Source organism: Mytilus galloprovincialis, chromosome 2, assembly GCF_965363235.1.
Source record: "Mytilus galloprovincialis chromosome 2, xbMytGall1.hap1.1, whole genome shotgun sequence".
Taxonomy (NCBI): Eukaryota; Metazoa; Mollusca; class Bivalvia; order Mytilida; family Mytilidae; genus Mytilus; species Mytilus galloprovincialis.
The window spans coordinates 18,008,201-18,027,575 of record NC_134839.1 but is presented as its reverse complement, the minus strand read 5'-3'; the positions used below and the strand labels follow the sequence as shown (position 1 = coordinate 18,027,575).

The following is a 19,375-nucleotide window of genomic DNA, read 5'->3' as shown; positions in this document are numbered from 1 at the left end:
TGAAAAACAACCTGGAAAGTCTATATGAGACATTAAAATGATATAAGATGTTCATTTAGAAGCTGTTTCGTAAGAACAAATTTCCCCTACGAAACAATACATGGTAGATTATGAAATACCAGCCGTTATTCCCGATTTCGGTATTAATACATGCCCCGTTTTTTTACTTCGTTTACAGAAGCGACAAATAACAACCTCAGTAGCCAGGTCAATAATTTCCTATATATAGATCGGAATTCCTTCTAGATATTAAGACTCTGATTAATATGGTTAGGGACATTTTTTCCAGAACTTTATATAAATAAAAAGAGAATAGGATATAGCAATTATCGTTATTAAGTGATGAAAACATCGGGTTACTCAATGAAATATGACTTATAGTGGAGGGGGCATTAAGTTTTGCTAGCCTTGTCCGTGTGTATGTCTGTACGTCAAGAAATTAGTTTTCCTTCTTTTATCTCGAGTTTGCCTCAACAAAATGTTATGAAACTTATACACAATCCGTATTACAACAAAATACATATCACATTTGATTTTGATGGCGTCATGTATACCATTCTAAGGTTATGCGCCTTATCAAATAAAAAAAAAATACTGAATTTTTCGTTTCCGTTTTCTTACCTAAGTTTGCCCGACACCAAAATCAAGACATATACAAAATAAATTTGCAGCAAAGAAACAGCGTCTAAGACTTTATTGCTGTTCTTCATCTTGACAAAATACAGTGAGATCTTCAACACAGAGAAAATAAAAGTTGCAAGACAGCCCTAGCACCGGTTTGAGCAGAATTGTAAGTCAATATCGTCACAGTTGTACGTGGCATAGAAGACACACAGATTTGAGGCAATACGAACAATTTAATATGAACAGCTGACAAAGAAAGACTAACAAATCTGTCATAGATTGCCCGACAATTTTACTTATACATTAATATAAAACGAGACACATTTAAAGTGAAATACAGGGTAAGTTACTAGAGGTTGTATATATATATATATAATCCCTCAAAAATGAAGTTTTATATGGTATGTATATATGATTAACCAAGTGTGTTCCGTCCTGCCTGTCGATTTGTCCATAGATATGTAAAGTACTAGTAGTTACATTATGTAGGTGGTCTTTTTACCGAGCACAGAAAAAAAATCCATCATACATGTCATTTTTACCGCGCTGAAGTACGTCCATTATTCATTTTTCATTATTCAAAATTTAATAATGAATAATGGAATAGTTCACTATTCACTATTCAATGTAAATGAAATAGTTTAGGTTTCATTATTCAAGTTGGAGCGGTGAATAGTGAAATAAAAAAAAAAAAAAAAATAACTGACACTATAGCTAAGTTCCGTATTTCTAAATTCGTCATTTTGGTGTTATCAAACGAACATTCAAATTATTATAAGAAAAAAATAAAAACACTCTGTAAATCTTTTATTTTATTTATTTATTTAGTTCAGGAGGATAAACTAATGGCTTTTCCTTAACTATTTTTAACAGAAATTAAAATTGAGAATGGGAATGGGGAATGTGCCAAAGAGACAATAACCCGACCATAGAAAAAAAAAACAACAGCAGAAGGTCACCAACAGGTCTTCAATGTAGCGGGAAATTCCCGCACCCGGAGGCGTCCTTCAGCTGGCCCCTAAACAAATATATACTAGTTCAGTGATAATGAACGCCATACTAATTCCATGTATGGACGTTACCTTAATACCAAAACATACATATCAAAATACTCTACGTTGTCTTTTTTTATTTCCCCTGGACCTTTGCTATTTTTCATCCTCTGATTAAAGATATAACAAGTTGATTGTGCAGCAATGACCTTTCGAGGGGTTACGGTGGACCTAAATACCAAAAACACGCGTGAAAAATTAAGAAATAGCCAATTTTGAATAATGAAATGGATATTTTGAATAATGGAATGGACTGCTGTGACCCTTCAGTCCGTTATTGCAGATAAACCTTATACCTCATTCGAAAACTTACTAAGAATGGAACAAAAGGTATATAGTCAATATGTTTCGCAACGCATATCATTTAGAGGAGTACCGACGGACATTTAAGTATGTGCCTGTCCCAAGTCAGGAGCCTGTAATTCAGTGGTTGTCGTTTGTTTATGTGTTACATATTTGTTTTTCGTTCATTTTTTTTTTTACATAAATAAGGCCGTTAGTTTTCTCATTTGAATTGTTTTACATTGTCTAATCGGGGCCTATTATAGCTGACTATGCGGTATGGGCTTTGTTCATTGTTGAAGGCCGTACGGTGACCTATAGTTGTTACTGTCTGTGTCTTTTTGGTCTTTTGTGGATAGTTGTCTCATTGGCAATCATACCGCATCTTCTTTTTTATATATTAATATCGAAATACGCGTGAACATTGAGAACTAGCTTATTTGGAATAATGGAACGGACTGCTGCAACCCGTCAGCTCCTAATTCAGGAAAAAAAATATACACCAAATTAAAGCTTATTGATAGAGAAATACATTGAGAATAAATGATATGTGCCGCAATGACAATTAGCTGGATTGCGGAGGCCTAAATACAAAAATATGCGTGAAAATTAAGAAATAGCAAATTTTTAATAATGAAATGGATATTTTGAATAATGAAATGAACTGCTGTGACCCTTCAGCCCGTAAGTACAGATAAACCTTAGCTTATACCTCACTCGAATGCTTATTAAGAATGGAACAAAAGGTATATAGTCAATATGTTCCGCATTGCATATTAGAGGAGTACCGACGGACTTAATATCGAAATACGCGTGAACATTGAGAAATAGCTTAATTTCAATAACGGAATAGACTACTGCAAATCGTTTTATGACCCTTTAAGCTGTCGTTAATTCTCGTTGACCTCGAATTTAAGCCCTTATATAAGTTGAATATTTATCTTTATGTAGTATAGAATTTTATCAATAAAACGACATCAAAGATTCATCAAAGATGTAATTTAATATATGATATATATAAAACAAAAACAAATACCGATCACTCCAGTGACATTTAGAAATATAAATAGAAATATTTATGAAAAGCCAAAAAAGAAATGTACAGTGAAAACCTACCGCTTAGGACCGCTTATATGATGTTGAGACCCCTGGTCTTTCAATGTCCTAAATTTGACGAAAATAATAGACTCTGTACCAAGAAATATTTCAGTGGGAAATAGCTTATGTCAATACCTTTGAAAGGGATTGACACAAGCTATTTCCCACTTAAATATTTTTCTGGGATCCGGGACCGTCTGACCACCGTATTGAAAAAGAAACCGAATACGGAAACAGAAGCCAGATAAGGAAATGAATTTCGAATAAGGAAAAAGAAACCAAATAAGGAAACAGAAATGAAAAAAGGAAATGAAAATCAAATAAGGAAATAGAAACCGAAAAAGGAAAAAGGAAAATGAAACTGAATTAGGAAATGAAAATCGAATAAGGAAAAAGAAACCGAATAAGGAAATGAAAATCCAATAAGGAAAAAGAAACCGAATAAGTAAATGAAAATCGAATAAGGAAATAGAAACCAAATAAGGAAAAAGAAACCAAATAAGGAAAGGAAAATCAAAAAAGGAAATAGAAACCGAATAAGGAAATGAAAATCAAAAAAGGAAATAGAAACCGAATAAGGAAATGAAAATCGAATAAGGAAATAGAAATCGAATAAGGAAAAAGAAACCGAATAAGGAAATGAAAATCGAAAAAGGAAATAGAAAACGAATAAGGAAATGAAAATCGAAAAAGGAAATAGAAACCGAATAAGGAAATGAAAATCGAATAAGGAAATAGAAACTGAATAAGGAAATGAAAATTGAAAAAGGAAAAAGAAACTGAATAAGGAAATGAAAATTGAATAAGGAAAAAGAAACCGAATAAGGAAATGAAAATCGAATAAGGAAATGGAAATCGAATAAGGAAACGAAAAAAATGAGGAAAAAAAAAATTGAGGAAAATATTTTTCAGGAAAACATTTTTGAGGAAAAAAAAGAAACCGAATAAGGAAATAGAAAACGAATAAGGAAATGAAAATCGAAAAAAGAAATAGAAATCGAATAAGGAAATGAAAATCGAATAAGGAAATGAAATCGAAAAAGGAAATAGAAACCGAATAAGGAAATGAAAATCGAAAAAGGAAATAGAAAACGAATAAGGAAACGAAAAAAATGAGGAAAAAAAAATTTGAGGAAAATATTTTTGAGGAAAAAAAAATTTTAAGGAAAAAAATTTTGTGAAAAAAATTTTGAGGGAAAAAAAAAATTCAGTTTGGACTTGAATTTGAATATCGAAAAAGGAAAAAGGAAACCGAATAAGGAAATGAAAATCGAATAAGGAAATAGAAACTGAATAAGGAAATGAAAATTGAAAAAGGAAAAAGAAACCGAATAAGGAAATGAAAATTGAATAAGGAAAAAGAAACCGAATAAGGAAATGAAAATCGAATAAGGAAAAGGAAAAAGAAACCGAATAAGGAAATGAAAATTGAAAAAGGAAATAGAAACCGAATAGGGAAAAAGAAACCGAATAAGGAAATGAAAATCCAAAAAGGAAATAAAAACCGAATAAGGAAATGAAAATCGAAAAAAAGGAAATAGAAACCGAATAAGGAAATGAAAATCGAATAAGGAAATAGAAACCGAATAAGGAAAAAGAAACTGAATAAGGAAATGAAAATCAAAAAAGGAAATAGAAACAGAATAAGGAAATAAAAATCGAAAAAGGAAATAGAAAACGAATAAGGAAATGAAATCGAAAAAGGAAATAGAAACAGAATAAGGAAATGAAAATCGAAAAAGGAAATAGAAAACAAATAAGGAAACGAAAAAAATGAGGAAAAAAAAAATTGAGGAAAATATTTTTGAGGAAAACATTTTTGAGGAAAAAAAAATTTGAGGAAAAAAAAAATTTTGAGGAAAAAAAAAATTTTGTGAAAAAAAATTTGAAAAAAAAAAATTTTAAGGAAAAAAAAATTCAGTTTGGACTTGAATTTGAATATCGAAAAACGAAAAAGGAAACCGAATAAGGAAATGAAAATCGAATAAGGAAATAGAAACTGAATAAGGAAATGAAAATTGAAAAAGGAAAAAGAAACCAAATAAGGAAATGAAAATTGAATAAGGAAAAAGAAACCGAATAAGGAAATGAAAATCGAATAAGGAAATGGAAACCGAATAAGGAAAAAGAAACCGAATAAGGAAAAAAAATTTTGTGAAAAAAAATTTGAAAAAAAAAAATTTTAAGGAAAAAAAAATTTTAGGAAAAAAAAATTTGTGAAAAAAATTTTGAGGGAAAAAAAAAATTCAGTTTGGACGTAATATTTTTCAAAATTTGAATATCGAAAAAGGAAAAAGGAAAAAGGAAACAACTTGTGTCTGGTCATGTAAACTATTTATCCTAAAAATCTTAAAAATAGTATCATTTTATACTAAATATACTGCCAATGAATTTACCAAAAAGAATATTCAAACTATTGAATAATGATGGATGATGTAGTTAATGAAATGCAGGTGTCATATCATTAGCAGACCAGGGATGGGGTAATTGAAAATGTAATGGTAATTAAGTGTAATGCATTACAATTTTCCATGTAATTGAATGTAATGTGTAATTGAGCATTTTTTTAATTACATGTAATGGTAATTTAATTAATTACATTGAAAAAAGCATGTAATGCTTAATTACTTTTGAATTACATTTCAATTACAAATACTTTTATGGTGTAAATGATAAGGATTTCATGTGGATTTGTGTTTAATAATATAAATTGTAAAATAATACTTGTTTTTCAAATATTGATATCACATACTTTTTCATTATATGAAGTCTATATTTTTTATACTGAAGTTACAATGTATATTAATATTCATTTGACCTGCAGATGGTTTTTTTTTAATAATTATTATTTAATTATAAATTAAATAAATGTGAGAATCATATTTTAGTGTTCAGTTTTTAAGAAAGATCTTTGAACTAAATAGATTGATAAGTAATTAATCTCCTTGTTCATGTTGTTAAACAAAAACCAAAAAAAAAGTGTCACTGTGAAAAATCTTTCTTAAACAGTTCATTTGTATTTAAAATCACTGCACACAATCATTTTGTCAAATAAGTATACACAAAAGGATTATAGAAATAAAAATTAACAGCTGTAAAAACAAACAGCAATTAATCAGATTAGAATGTCCAGGGGCAATGCCACTGTTACATGTATTTTTATCTAATTAGCTAAATATTGCTAATATTAAGACATTATTCATACATTATTTGTACTAAAAATTATTTTCAATATTGTGACAAGCACACTTTTGATATTTTTAATGCAAAACAAAATATTTATGATTTATGTATAATATCTTTATTTATATTATGTTTAATTTAAATGACTTCATTTCTGAGATGTCAAAATACCCCTTGATGTATTGGCAAGTTAATAGGAACCAATTCCCCCTCCTTTCAATATGATGATCTTCTGATCATAGAACTTCCATGTTCTGATCAAGCAATAACTGCCACATTAGCTCCTGTCGAAAAGCTATTTAGAATTGATGTCAAAGTGTTCAGACCAGAGAGATTCAGACTAAATGACAAAACATTAAAGTAGCTAATGATTATCAAATGCAATGCTTTAAACTATGCTTACATGAATATTTTACACATGCATTATTTATACATGTATAATATTGTTAAAAAAATACCATGACGAAATGTAATGTGTAATTTAATTAATTACTTTAGTAAAGTAATTGTAATTTAATTAATTACATTTCAAAAACAGTGTAATGTGTAATTGATGTAATTGATCATTTTTGCAATGTAATGTGTAATTTAATTAATTACATTCCAATGTAATTGACCCCAAGTCTGTAGCAGACAGACATATTTAGAGAAATAAATTGAACATCCAAATCTCAACAACATGCAGGCATAATAGCAGTCAACAATGAAATGAAATGTGCAGGTGTCATGTCAGCAGCAGATGGAAAAATAAATCGAACATTCAAATTTAAACAACAGGCATAATAGCAAGGGCAACATTAAAATTAAGAACTTTCAAAGATAGAACTGTGAATGAATAAGACATCTTTATCCTTTACATACCTGGTCGACTCTTGAAATAATAAGGAGAGCATATGTCACCATTTACCACTTCTCTTGAATTCTGGAATGTAAAATAAAAGTTAAGGAGGCTCGCAGGTACAAAAATTTCAGCAAAAAATTAAAAATTTCTTTTTTCATTACAAATTTTATATATTACACTATAAGTTATTACTTTATGATATTGAACAAAAATCAACTAAAAAAATCGATTCGGTTTCGCCCTAAATGACTTTTAAAATGTTTCTATCATCGAAAAAGCTCCAAATTATCTCCCTTTGGTGCAAAAATGCCATTTTTATGGAATTAAAATTGAAATATCTTTTTTAACTCATTGGTGACCTATATTTTTTGTTAATGTTTTCAAATAAGCTGTACATCAACTAAATAATTGTACAATTTAAGCGATTTCTGTAATTAGGTTATTTTTTTATATCGATATTACCTATATTTCTCCTACAGAAAAAAAGGACATTAACAAAAATGTATGCTTCTTTTGGAGGCAGATTGTGAGCTTAAATGAACAGTGACCCCATATTTTTATTTCATTTTTCTATCAAGTATAAGATAAAGTTCGTTTATAGAAAAATATAGCAAAATCTTATATTTGAAACAACAAGAATGTGTCCAAAGTACACGGATGCCCCACTCGCACTATCCTTTTCCATGTTCCATGTTCCATGAACCGTGAAATTTGGTAATTATCTAATTTTGCATTAAAATTAGAAAGATCATATCATAAGCAACAAGTGTACTAAGTTTCAAGTTGATTGGACTTCAGCTTCATCAAAAACTACCTTGACCAAAAACTTTAACCTGAAACTCCCACTTTCATTTTCTATGTTCAGTGGACAGTGAAATTGGGGTCAAAAGTCTAATTTGGCTTAAAAATTAGAAAGATCATCTCATAAGCAACAAGTGTACTAAGTTTCAAGTTGATTGGACTTCAGCTTCATCAAAAACTACCTTGACCAAAAACTTTAACCTGGACGGACGAACGGAACCACAGACGGACGAATGGACGAACGGAGCCACAGACCAGAAAACATAATGCCCCTCTACTATCGTAGGTGGGGCATAAAAATTGATTTAGATCCGCCAGCCCCCTTAAATAATACTTTTACATTTATTACACACTAAAAAAGGCCTTCCTGGCTGAATCTAATTTCAACCCAAACAAAGTGTTCCTTCCTGATTTTTCTTCTTCTGAAGACAATGTAAAAATATCTGCAATAATATCTTAGATAATTGAACTGCATACCACATACATTAGCTTGTCATATGCAGTTCCCCTGAAACTGACCTCATCACAAGCTGAGCTTAAGTCTTGAAGTCAGAAAATCATAACTGAGGGACAATTCCAACTAATTTCCATGGAAATGAGACATGCCACTGATAATCTGACTGCACACCAAATATCATTGACTTACCATAAATTGTTACCATTAAATTGACATAATCACAAACAGGTAAAATATTCAAAAGTTTAAAAGTCAAGAGACCCTAACTGAGGGAGCAGGACCATTATTATCTCCATAGAAAATTCTTTTAAACTACATTCCAAATATGATTCAGTTAACTTACGACACAGGTTCCCCTTCAACTGACCTAATCACAAACTATAACAAAATCTTAATACTGCTGCCAATGTGGCTGAAAACAGTATATATTAGCCTTGCTTTTTGACTCATTTAAAGAGACAACAGAGACAAGATATCAAGTTAAAGAATTCTTCACTGACAAATGAAAAAGTCAAGTCACTTTTTTACTTACTTTATGCTTTTATGATAAATATATGTTGTGTACAAGTTGATATTTTGTACAGGTTATAACATGTAAAAAAAAATTGTACATCTTATAACTTGTATGATGCAAAAATACAAGTTATAATATGTACAAAAGTACCTCGTACATGTTATAACCTGTACAAAATATGTTGCTTTAAAAATGGTTTTAACTTGTACAAAATTAAAAAATAAAGACATGTTTCTATTATTGCAACAGATGTTAACCTCAATAATATTTTCATCACATTTTTTTTGTTCATTCATGTAAGTGTGTTTTGTCCTTTTTTGATACAGTAAATGTTCAGTGGTCGGTATAAAGAAGTATTCCTAAGACCTGTAATAAACAAGAATGTGTCCATAGTACCAGGATGCCCTACTCCCACTATCATTTTCTATGTTCAGATGACCGTGAAATTGGGGTCAAAACTTTAATTTGGAATTAAAATTAGAAAGATCATATCATAGGGAACATGTGTACTAAGTTTCAAGTTGATGTAACTTTAACTTCATCAAAAACTACCTTGACCAAAAACTTTCACCTGAACTTTGCACTATCATTTTCTATGTTTAGTGGACCATGAAATTGGGGTCAAAACTATAATTTGGCATTAAAATTAGAAAGATCATATCATGGGGAACATGTGTACTAAGTTTCAAGCTGATTGGACTTACTTCATCAAAAACTTTAACCTGAAGCGAACGGACATATGGAAGAACGGAGGCACAGACCAGAAAACATAATGCCCCTCTACTATCGTAGGTGGGGCATAAAAATATCTTAGGAGTTAGGACATGTATTATGATCCTCTTATGACAATCTATGGACATATCTCAGACCTGGTTTTAAAGCTGTCTTAAGATGATCTTAGCAAAGATATACTAAAAGGTGTCAGTGTATCGGTTATGATAAGGTGCAAGGATAAAATGGTGCATCATTGCTTAAAATCAATACATTGAAGGTTTCTTTTATGACAACTCATTATAATCCGTCAACCTACAAAGATTTAGCAGAAAAATTGATGATAAAATAATAAATGAGTGTAATTTATATTAATAGATTTATGACTATATATCCTAGGATCATCATTAGACACCTCTGGTGTAGTCCTAACTTCATGACCAACTTTAAGAGATGTTCTAATTTAGAAATATTTTCTGAAACCTATATTAAGATATGTCATAAGCCCATCTTAAAAAGTAAATCCCAAAAATACTGAGCTCCTAGAAAAATTCAAAACAGAAACTACCTAATCAAATGGCAAAATCAAATGATAAAACACATCAAACAAATAGACAACAACTGTCATATACCTGACTTGGTACAGGAATTTTAAAATGAAAATTTAGTCCCAAGACAGCTTTGTGAAACTGGGCCTAAATGCATAGTTTTTTTTATACAATTTCTCTATACTTTTTAAAACACACATGCCATCAACAAACATTATCTGATGAATTATAATTGGAAGTGTCCACTTTGAAGGCAATAGTAAAATACTTTCATTTAGGAGATAACTGTCTTGTATTTTAAGCTCTGACGGCATCAATTGAGGATATGATGGTCTCAAATTAAGTTTACTGGCGACACGTTAGCAGAGACAGTAAACGGGTATTTGCGACCATCTAATCCAAAATTGATGCCGTCGGAGCTTAAAATACAATATTGTTATCTCCAGTCAAATGAAACTGACAGAAAACGACGTTAAAACATGTATTTAAAATCTGAAATGTGCCGTCTGTGCTTGTGCGGACGTTCCTAGCATCAATTGTCAATTGATGCCATGTAAATAAGTGACGTTATCCAATCAAAATGAACGTTACAAATGTTGTTGCATTAGAATCTATAGTTGACACTAGACCTAAGAGGATATCCAGGATAGATTTCTCTACAAAAAATACCCTGATTTCAAAGTAGAGGATATATATTTAAGACATCAAAATGACTTTCGCATCATGCAATGATCTTATAAGATATCAAACAAGAATGTGTCCAGAGTACACGGATGCCCCACTCGCACTATCATTTTCTATGTTTAGTGGACCGTGAAATTGGAATAAGTTCTCTAATTTGGCATTAAAATTAGAATGATCTTATCAAAGGGAACATGTATACTATTAGTTTCAAGTTGATTGGACTTCTACTTTATCAAAAACTACCTTGACCAAAAACTTTAACCTGAAATTTGCACTATCATTTTCTGTGTTCAGTGAACCGTAAAATTGGGGTCAAAACTATAATTTGGCATTTAAATTAGAAAGATCATATCATAGGGCACATGTATACTAAGTTTCAAGTTGATTGGACTTCAACTCCATCAAAAACTACCTTGACCAAAAACTTTAACCTGAAGCGGGACAGAGGGACGAACAAACGAACAGACAGACAGACGGATGGACGAACGGACGCACAGACCAGAAAACATAATGCCCCTCTACTATCGTAGGTGGGGCATAAAAAGTAATAATTTTAGGTATAAATTTACATAATCATGCTGAAGGCCAAAAATGTTGAAGGGTAGATTCAAAGATATTTATAATAAAGTGTGGTCCAATGAAAACAATTGCAGCTCTCTCTCTCTCTCACTTTTAAAGAGTAAGCATTTGAGACATTGCTTCAGTTTTTGCATGCTATAAAACCAGGGGGAGGAGTATTACTTAAAATGTTAAGGCATTGTTCTTAAACATTTCAGATGAATTTAGTCATAAGTATCTTATGCATTGTCATTTAGGAAATGTTTGTTGTTATTAAACAGTGTCACACTGATGTAAGCCATGATGGACTGCATAAAACATACAATTACACGAAAACACATTATGCCAACATAAGTCATGAAGCATAAATTTCTGAAACTTTGTGATCATTGTCATCTAAAGAAAAAACAAGAATGTGTCCATAGTACACGGATGCCCCACTCGCACTATCATTTTCTATGTTCAGTGGACTGTGAAACTGGGGTCAAAACTTTAATTTGGAATCAAAATTAGAAAGATCATATCATAGGGAACATGTGTACTAAGTTTCAAGTTGATGTAACTTTATCTTCATCAAAAACTACCTTGACAATTTCAATTGTCTATAATTTTGTTTCTTTCTTTCTTTTGTTGTTTTTTTTTTTATTTCTTTCTTTTTGTTTTTGGTTATTTTTTCTTCTTTTCATACTTTTGAATTCATAATAATCTACAGACATTCTTAAAATATATATCTTATATATCTTTAAATTTTACTACTTTAACTACTCACATTATATATTTTTCATAACCTGTGCATTTGGTATATTAGATAATTAGGTCTTTCCACCTTTCTTGTGGAAAGACCTATTGTATTTGTTCTGATTATTTTTTTTTTCTTCCGCCTAATTTTTTTCTTGCGGTGTAAAAATGTTTCAAAAGATGTCGCTTAGTTTTTTTGTATATGATATCATTCAGTCTATACGCTTTTGAAACTGACCCTGTTTAACCGAACACTTTTCTTTGTAAGAGTTAACTCCCCAAACACTGTTTTTCTTGTTATCAGATCTCCTCCGCATCCGTAAAAGAAAGCGACAAATTTATTTTTCCAAATTGCTCGTTATATCCTCAGGATGTTACGTTTTATTTTCACCGAAGCTTTACGAAGACTCCATATGAGAGTTATTTCCCCTTTTGTAATGAAATAAATGAAATAAATTTGTTACTGGAAAACCATTAGTGATAGAGGCCTAGGGTCTTTTGATTTGAGGTCCTTGGTCCAAAAAAATGAAAATGAGGTCAAGGTCAAAGGTCAAGGTCATGTTCAAAAATATGATTTTGGCTTGTTATCTCTTATTTTCAGAAATCCTATAAGATATCGACAAAATATTTTCACAAAATGTGTGTTACGACATGGCGTAACACGTAAATTTTAGTTAAATGGGTACGTAAACATTTGATGCGACTTTTCCCCCTTTTATATCTTATATTAGTTGTATGGTAATATAACTCATTATCATTATAAAGTAAAGGCTTAGGGTCTTTTGATTTAAGATCCTTGGTCCAAAAAAATGAAAATTAGGTCAAGGTCAAAGGTCAAGGTCAAATTCTAAATTTTGATTTTTGCTTATTTTCACTCTTTTTCATTAACCTTATAAGATTTCAACAAATTATTTTTACTAAATTGTTAGTTGCGACATGTCGTAACTTATAAATTTTGATTGGAAGGGTGCGAAGAGAATAAATGGGATTTTTGCCCCTGTTATATTTGGAATTATGCGTAAAGTGATATTACTCATGAACCATACATAATACAGACCTAGGGTCTTTTAATTTGGGATCCTTGGTTTATGACCTTGAAATTGAGGTCAAGGTCATAGGTTAATTGGACGTTCTAGATTTTGACCTTTGCTTGAAATTCATATTTATATATCATTTAGCCATAGGAACTGACATTTTCAACTGAATTTTAATATTTTCATATCAAAATAGATTATTATTGGTGGAAAGACCTTCAATTGTTCTTTGAACAATTGGTTTTTAATATTGATCTTACATCTCTTCTGAAAAAAAAATCCACCTCCTTGTTATCACTTTATAAACACTGAAACTACAAGTCCAATCGATCCCAAAATTTACAGTCAGCAGGGCATACATGTACTAAAGGTTCATAAAACAACGTGGTGCTGATATCTCTCAAGACTTTTCCTAGAGAAAAGAAATGGCAATGCCGTAAAAATCGCTTGCTAGGTCCTTAAATCTCAGTGAAATCCTACAATAAAAATGTCCGCTCCTGGATTGAAAAACTTATCTGTTACAAACTGGTGCTGAAAAATGTACATTTTAAGAAAATAATCCTTAAACGTGTTTTAAAGTTACACCGGATCAATTAAATCCAAATCATGCACTGCTGGTGAACTGTGATCAAAATGTCAATTTCCTACAATGACAAAAGAAATTACATTGTGTACATTCCATCTCTATAGATGTTGTCTGTTTAACGTCCCCACCTAAAAAGAAATAAAAAGACTAAGTTTTCGTTATTATATACCCGCGTCACGTGATGTCTCCTCAATCTGGCGCGCGCGCTGGACCTAAAATAAAAGAAAAACTTTCCAAACTAAACATGAAACTTCTCCGGTAACACAATACCATAGACCCCTTACAGAAACAAACAAACAAACAAAACAAACCCCCCCCCCCCCAAATCAATCTATGTTTCAAAGGGGGAAAGACCGTTTACAATTGCTTTTTAAAAGCAATTGATTTATATTGTAAAAAGGCCTTTTTAACCATTCTGTTCCGTTAATATAAAAAAAAAAAAAATCTCCCCGAGACCCCCTTTTGCCCCCCCCCCCCCATTTTTTTAACCCTCCACTTACAACTGAATGTAGTTTGTGTGCTATCTATACTATCAACGTTAAACGAACGACAACTCCAGTTTTTTCCCTATTATTAGGTCTTTCCACCTTTCTTGTGGAAAGACCTATTGTATTTGTTCTGATTATTTTTTTTTTCTTCCGCCTAATTTTTTTCTTGCGGTGTAAAAATGTTTCAAAAGATGTCGCTTAGTTTTTTTGTATATGATATCATTCAGTCTATACGCTTTTGAAACTGACCCTGTTTAACCGAACACTTTTCTTTGTAAGAGTTAACTCCCCAAACACTGTTTTTCTTGTTATCAGATCTCCTCCGCAACCGTAAAAGAAAGCGACAAATTTATTTTTCCAAATTGCTCGTTATATCCTCAGGATGTTACGTTTTATTTTCACCGAAGCTTTACGAAGACTCCATATGAGAGTTATTTCCCCTTTTGTAATGAAATAAATGAAATAAATTTGTTACTGGAAAACCATTAGTGATAGAGGCCTAGGGTCTTTTGATTTGAGGTCCTTGGTCCAAAAAAATGAAAATGAGGTCAAGGTCAAAGGTCAAGGTCATGTTCAAAAATATGATTTTGGCTTGTTATCTCTTATTTTCAGAAATCCTATAAGATATCGACAAAATATTTTCACAAAATGTGTGTTACGACATGGCGTAACACGTAAATTTTAGTTAAATGGGTACGTAAACATTTGATGCGACTTTTCCCCCTTTTATATCTTATATTAGTTGTATGGTAATATAACTCATTATCATTATAAAGTAAAGGCTTAGGGTCTTTTGATTTAAGATCCTTGGTCCAAAAAAATGAAAATTAGGTCAAGGTCAAAGGTCAAGGTCAAATTCTAAATTTTGATTTTTGCTTATTTTCACTCTTTTTCATTAACCTTATAAGATTTCAACAAATTATTTTTACTAAATTGTTAGTTGCGACATGTCGTAACTTATAAATTTTGATTGGAAGGGTGCGAAGAGAATAAATGGGATTTTTGCCCCTGTTATATTTGGAATTATGCGTAAAGTGATATTACTCATGAACCATACATAATACAGACCTAGGGTCTTTTAATTTGGGATCCTTGGTTTATGCCCTTGAAATTGAGGTCAAGGTCATAGGTTAATTGGATGTTCTAGATTTTGACCTTTGCTTGAAATTCATATTTATATATCATTTAGCCATAGGAACTGACATTTTCAACAGAATTTTAATATTTTCATATCAAAATAGATCCTTATTGGTGGAAAGACCTTCAATTGTTCTTTGAACAATTGGTTTTTAATTATGTTTGAAATTCTTAATGGTAAACTTCATTTTTTTGCCAAGCATTAAGTAATAAAACTAGATATCATTGAGATGGGAGCCATCTCTGTGGGCCCCACTGTGAATAATGTGCATTAAAAAATTGTATCTTTACCATAGGACATGGGTTTGTCAACTGAAATCAAAGTTTTTGACCTTGACCTTTGACCTATGAAGTTGTAAATAAATTATGACACATCCTTTGGTGTTGGTTTATAAACATGTCAAGTATAAACTTTGAAATGATAAAGGTTCTCAAGATATAGAGCGGACACGATCTTTACCATAGGACATGGGGTTGTCAACTGAAACCAAAGTTTTTGACCTTGACCTTTGACCTAGGAAGTTGCACATAAATTATGACACACCCTTTGGTGTTGGTTTATATACATGTCAAGTATAAACTTTGAAATGATAACGGTTCTCAAGATATAGAGCGGACACAATCTTTACCATAGGACATGGGGTTGTCAACTGAAACCAAAGTTTTTGACCTTGAACTATGCCCTAGGCAGTCGTTCATAAATTATGACACACCCTCTGGTGTTGGTTCATATACATGTCAAGTATAAACTTTGAGATCATAACGGTTCTCAAGATATAGAGCGGACACGATCTTCACCACAGGACACAGGGTTGTCAACTGAAACCAAAGTTTTTTTACCTTGACCTTTGACCTAGGAAGTTGTACATACATCATGACACGCCCTCTGGTGGTGGTTAATAAACATGTAAAGTATAAAGTATGAAATCATAATGGTTCTCTAGATATGGAGCGGACACAAAGTGTTACGGACAGACGGACGTACGGACGGGACAGACTGATCACTATAGGGGACCGCCTTTGGCGGGACCCTAATTAAAAAACTATAACAAAAATAAAATGAAATTTCTTTGAGATTTTTTTTCTTTCTTTAATTTCATACATAAAAAATGGTCACTTGAAAGATGAAATTAGGTGCCAGGAGATTGCGAGAATATATATGGAAGTGTTTAACGACCTTGACTGGCTATACAGCCCTCGCACGGTCGGTGATTGCGAGGATGCAGGATTTTGCTCTATTTATGCCAGAGCTTCTGGAGGCCTTGAGCCGCCCCCAGACCCCCTGCCGTAAGGCACCTAGTCAAAATTACAATAGCCTTTCAAGACGTCATAATTATTTGGACTATAAGGCACCAAGCTTACTATTGTAGGTGGGGCATAATAATAAAAACACGCTTTGGCTTACTGATTGTTGTTCTTCAGTATTTAATAAATTTAAATGTCTATTCTGCTTCATAATTTTTGTACAAGTTAAAACCATTTTTAACCAATATGTCATACATGTTATAACATGTACAAGGTACTTTTGTACATGTTATACCTTGTATTTTTGCATTATACAAATTTTAACATGTACAATATTTTTGTACATGCTATAACCTGTACAAAATCGCAACATGTACACGACATATATATATATTTATATGTACGTGTACATCTCATACATATAAGACTTCAGTGTGGTTAGAATACTTAATACTTCAGACCAGGGTTTTTTAATCTGTTGGTTTACAGATATCTAATGTGAAAGATTGTAATCCTTTGGAACAAATATGATGAACAAATATTTTACAGAACACAAATATGTACATAGTTTTCGGCTTTATAACTGTTTTTCTGTAAATTTCCTCAATTTTTTGTCATCTTTCTCAAAATTTTGGTGCTAATCATTTTTACTCTGCTGTCTTAAACATCCAATGCATGTCATTGTCATCTAAGATTCTTAAAAAGGGACATAAATGGTTATTTCAAAATGAACAAAAAATATACATCCATAAACTCACAAATTCAGAAGCAAAGTACCTGGTAGGCACGCACATACTCCAAATGGATTGGGTTATGGATATGAAGCAAACAGACAAATCTGTTGAATGAAATAGGTCAGTGGAAATGCTTGAACTTCTTTTGCCATTTTGATTCATTTTAATAAATCATTCTTACCTTACTTGTACCTTCAAATTCAGCTTTACAGTATTTTGATTCAAACTGACTTATGCCTCTAGCTGGATTGTATATAAAGTTACTGTCAGGACATTCAGTGACACAAATCTGTAAGCATAACAATTTTATTCATTGAAGTGTATATACACCTAGGAAATTTTTTATATTATGATGATGCATGGTTGTTTCAGTGGCAAATTAAATGCATATTCAGGACAAGAACATGTTAATGCAATATGACAATAAACCTTCATTTGTACAAGACTGACATGGTAAGCAAGATTCTTAATGTGCTAGTCATTTTTGGGGCCCTTAAAAATATAGCTTGCTGTTTGGTGTGAGCCAAGGCTCCGTGTTGAAAACCTTACTTTGACCTATAATGGTTTACTTTTACAAATTGTGACTTGGATGGAGACTTTTCTCATTGGCACTCATACCACATCTTCTTATATCTAGTTCACAACGTAATTGAAGGATAACAAGCCACTCTACCCAACATATTATTTTGACTACAAGCTGACTACTCTTTATTCTTACTCTTTCATGTTTCATGCTAATCTTTATGGCAAAAATGCATTAAACATCAATTCCAAATGCTTTGGTTTGGGGATCAAACTCAAAACCTAAACCTCACTAGACCATGCAGATCTTTGATTATAAGTCTGTTAAAAACAAAAGTTATCCACTTTTGTTTTACTTTAAAATTTTAAATTTAGACCTGACTTATTATTGTTGAAAACTGTATGCTAAACTCTATGTCTATTAAGTTTTTTTCTCATGTTGTAAGGTTGCTGTTTTCCATTGATGTTTTACCCCTCACCTTCTTTTATTGATATTATACCTTACCTGAGGTGTGGGACATCCAGTAACAAATACTCCTACCCCCATTCTACCACAAGAAACAAGGTCAAAGAAAAACAGGTAATTCTTTCCACTAAAATTAAAACAAAATTTTTACAGAGTTATCTCCCTGTAGTGTTATCAATTTGCCACAATCTGATAATTGTTAAGTAATTCTTTCCACTAAAATTAAAACATATTTTTTAAGATAAAAATTCAATACCGTAAATTTAGGAATTATTGCATGCATTTATTAAGTGATTTTTAAAGAATGACCAAAAATATTGGGATATCAGGAAAAGCTGCATACAGATATTTTATCAGATAAAAAAATTGGGGTTCTAAATATTGCAAGAATCACCCAGACACATATATAAGCATTAATAAAACCTTGCTATAATTTCTGAATTTACAGTATCTTAAAACATTTAATTCAATCTGAGTAAATGAGATATGCCAATGCTGCTACAATTGCATACCACTAGTGGTTCCTTTCAAGCTGACTAAATCACAAATTAAAACAAGAATGTGTCGTAAGTACACGGATGCCCCACTCGCACTATCATTTCTATGTTCAGTGGATCGTGAAATTGGTGTCAAAAGTCTAATTTAGCTTTAAAATTAGAAAGATCATATCATAAGCAAGAAGTGTACTAAGTTTCAAGTTGATTGGACTTCAGCTTCATCAAAAACTACCTTGACCAAAAACTTTAACCTGAAACTCCCACTTTCATTTTCTATTTAAAAAAATATTGTTGACACCACAGTCAATGCAAGAAAGAACAGGCCCTCGACTTCCTTTCTGATGCTGTCAAGGTTAGATTAAAAACGTCATTAATGATTAACAGTTTTGAAAATCCAGAAATCTTTTCATCTTTGAAAGGATAAGACTTACATCTGTTTCCCATAGCCACAGAGTTCATTGTTTGAGTTCACTGGATACAATAACAGTTTGGGATCTCCATATTTAAATGCTGCAAAGAGAAATACTTGAGTAATGTATATCTTCTTAAGACAATGAAATTAAATTATCATAAAT

The 19,375-nt window shown here is 31.5% G+C and overlaps 1 protein-coding gene across 4 annotated transcripts in view; it reads right to left on the bottom strand.

Annotated features, from left to right (window-relative positions):
- Positions 1-19,375, bottom strand: part of LOC143063037 (choline transporter-like protein 2) — a 152,273-nt gene that overhangs the window by 99,330 nt on the left and 33,568 nt on the right. For all 4 annotated transcript variants that reach the window (XM_076234949.1, XM_076234950.1, XM_076234951.1 and 1 more), the window contains exons 4-7: positions 19,232-19,310; positions 18,343-18,430; positions 17,497-17,604; positions 7,101-7,161 (exon numbers count right to left, since the gene is read on the bottom strand). In XM_076234949.1, coding sequence (XP_076091064.1) covers positions 7,101-7,161; positions 17,497-17,604; positions 18,343-18,430; positions 19,232-19,310 — 336 coding nt within the window. The remainder of the gene's footprint in view (positions 1-7,100; positions 7,162-17,496; positions 17,605-18,342; positions 18,431-19,231; positions 19,311-19,375) is intronic.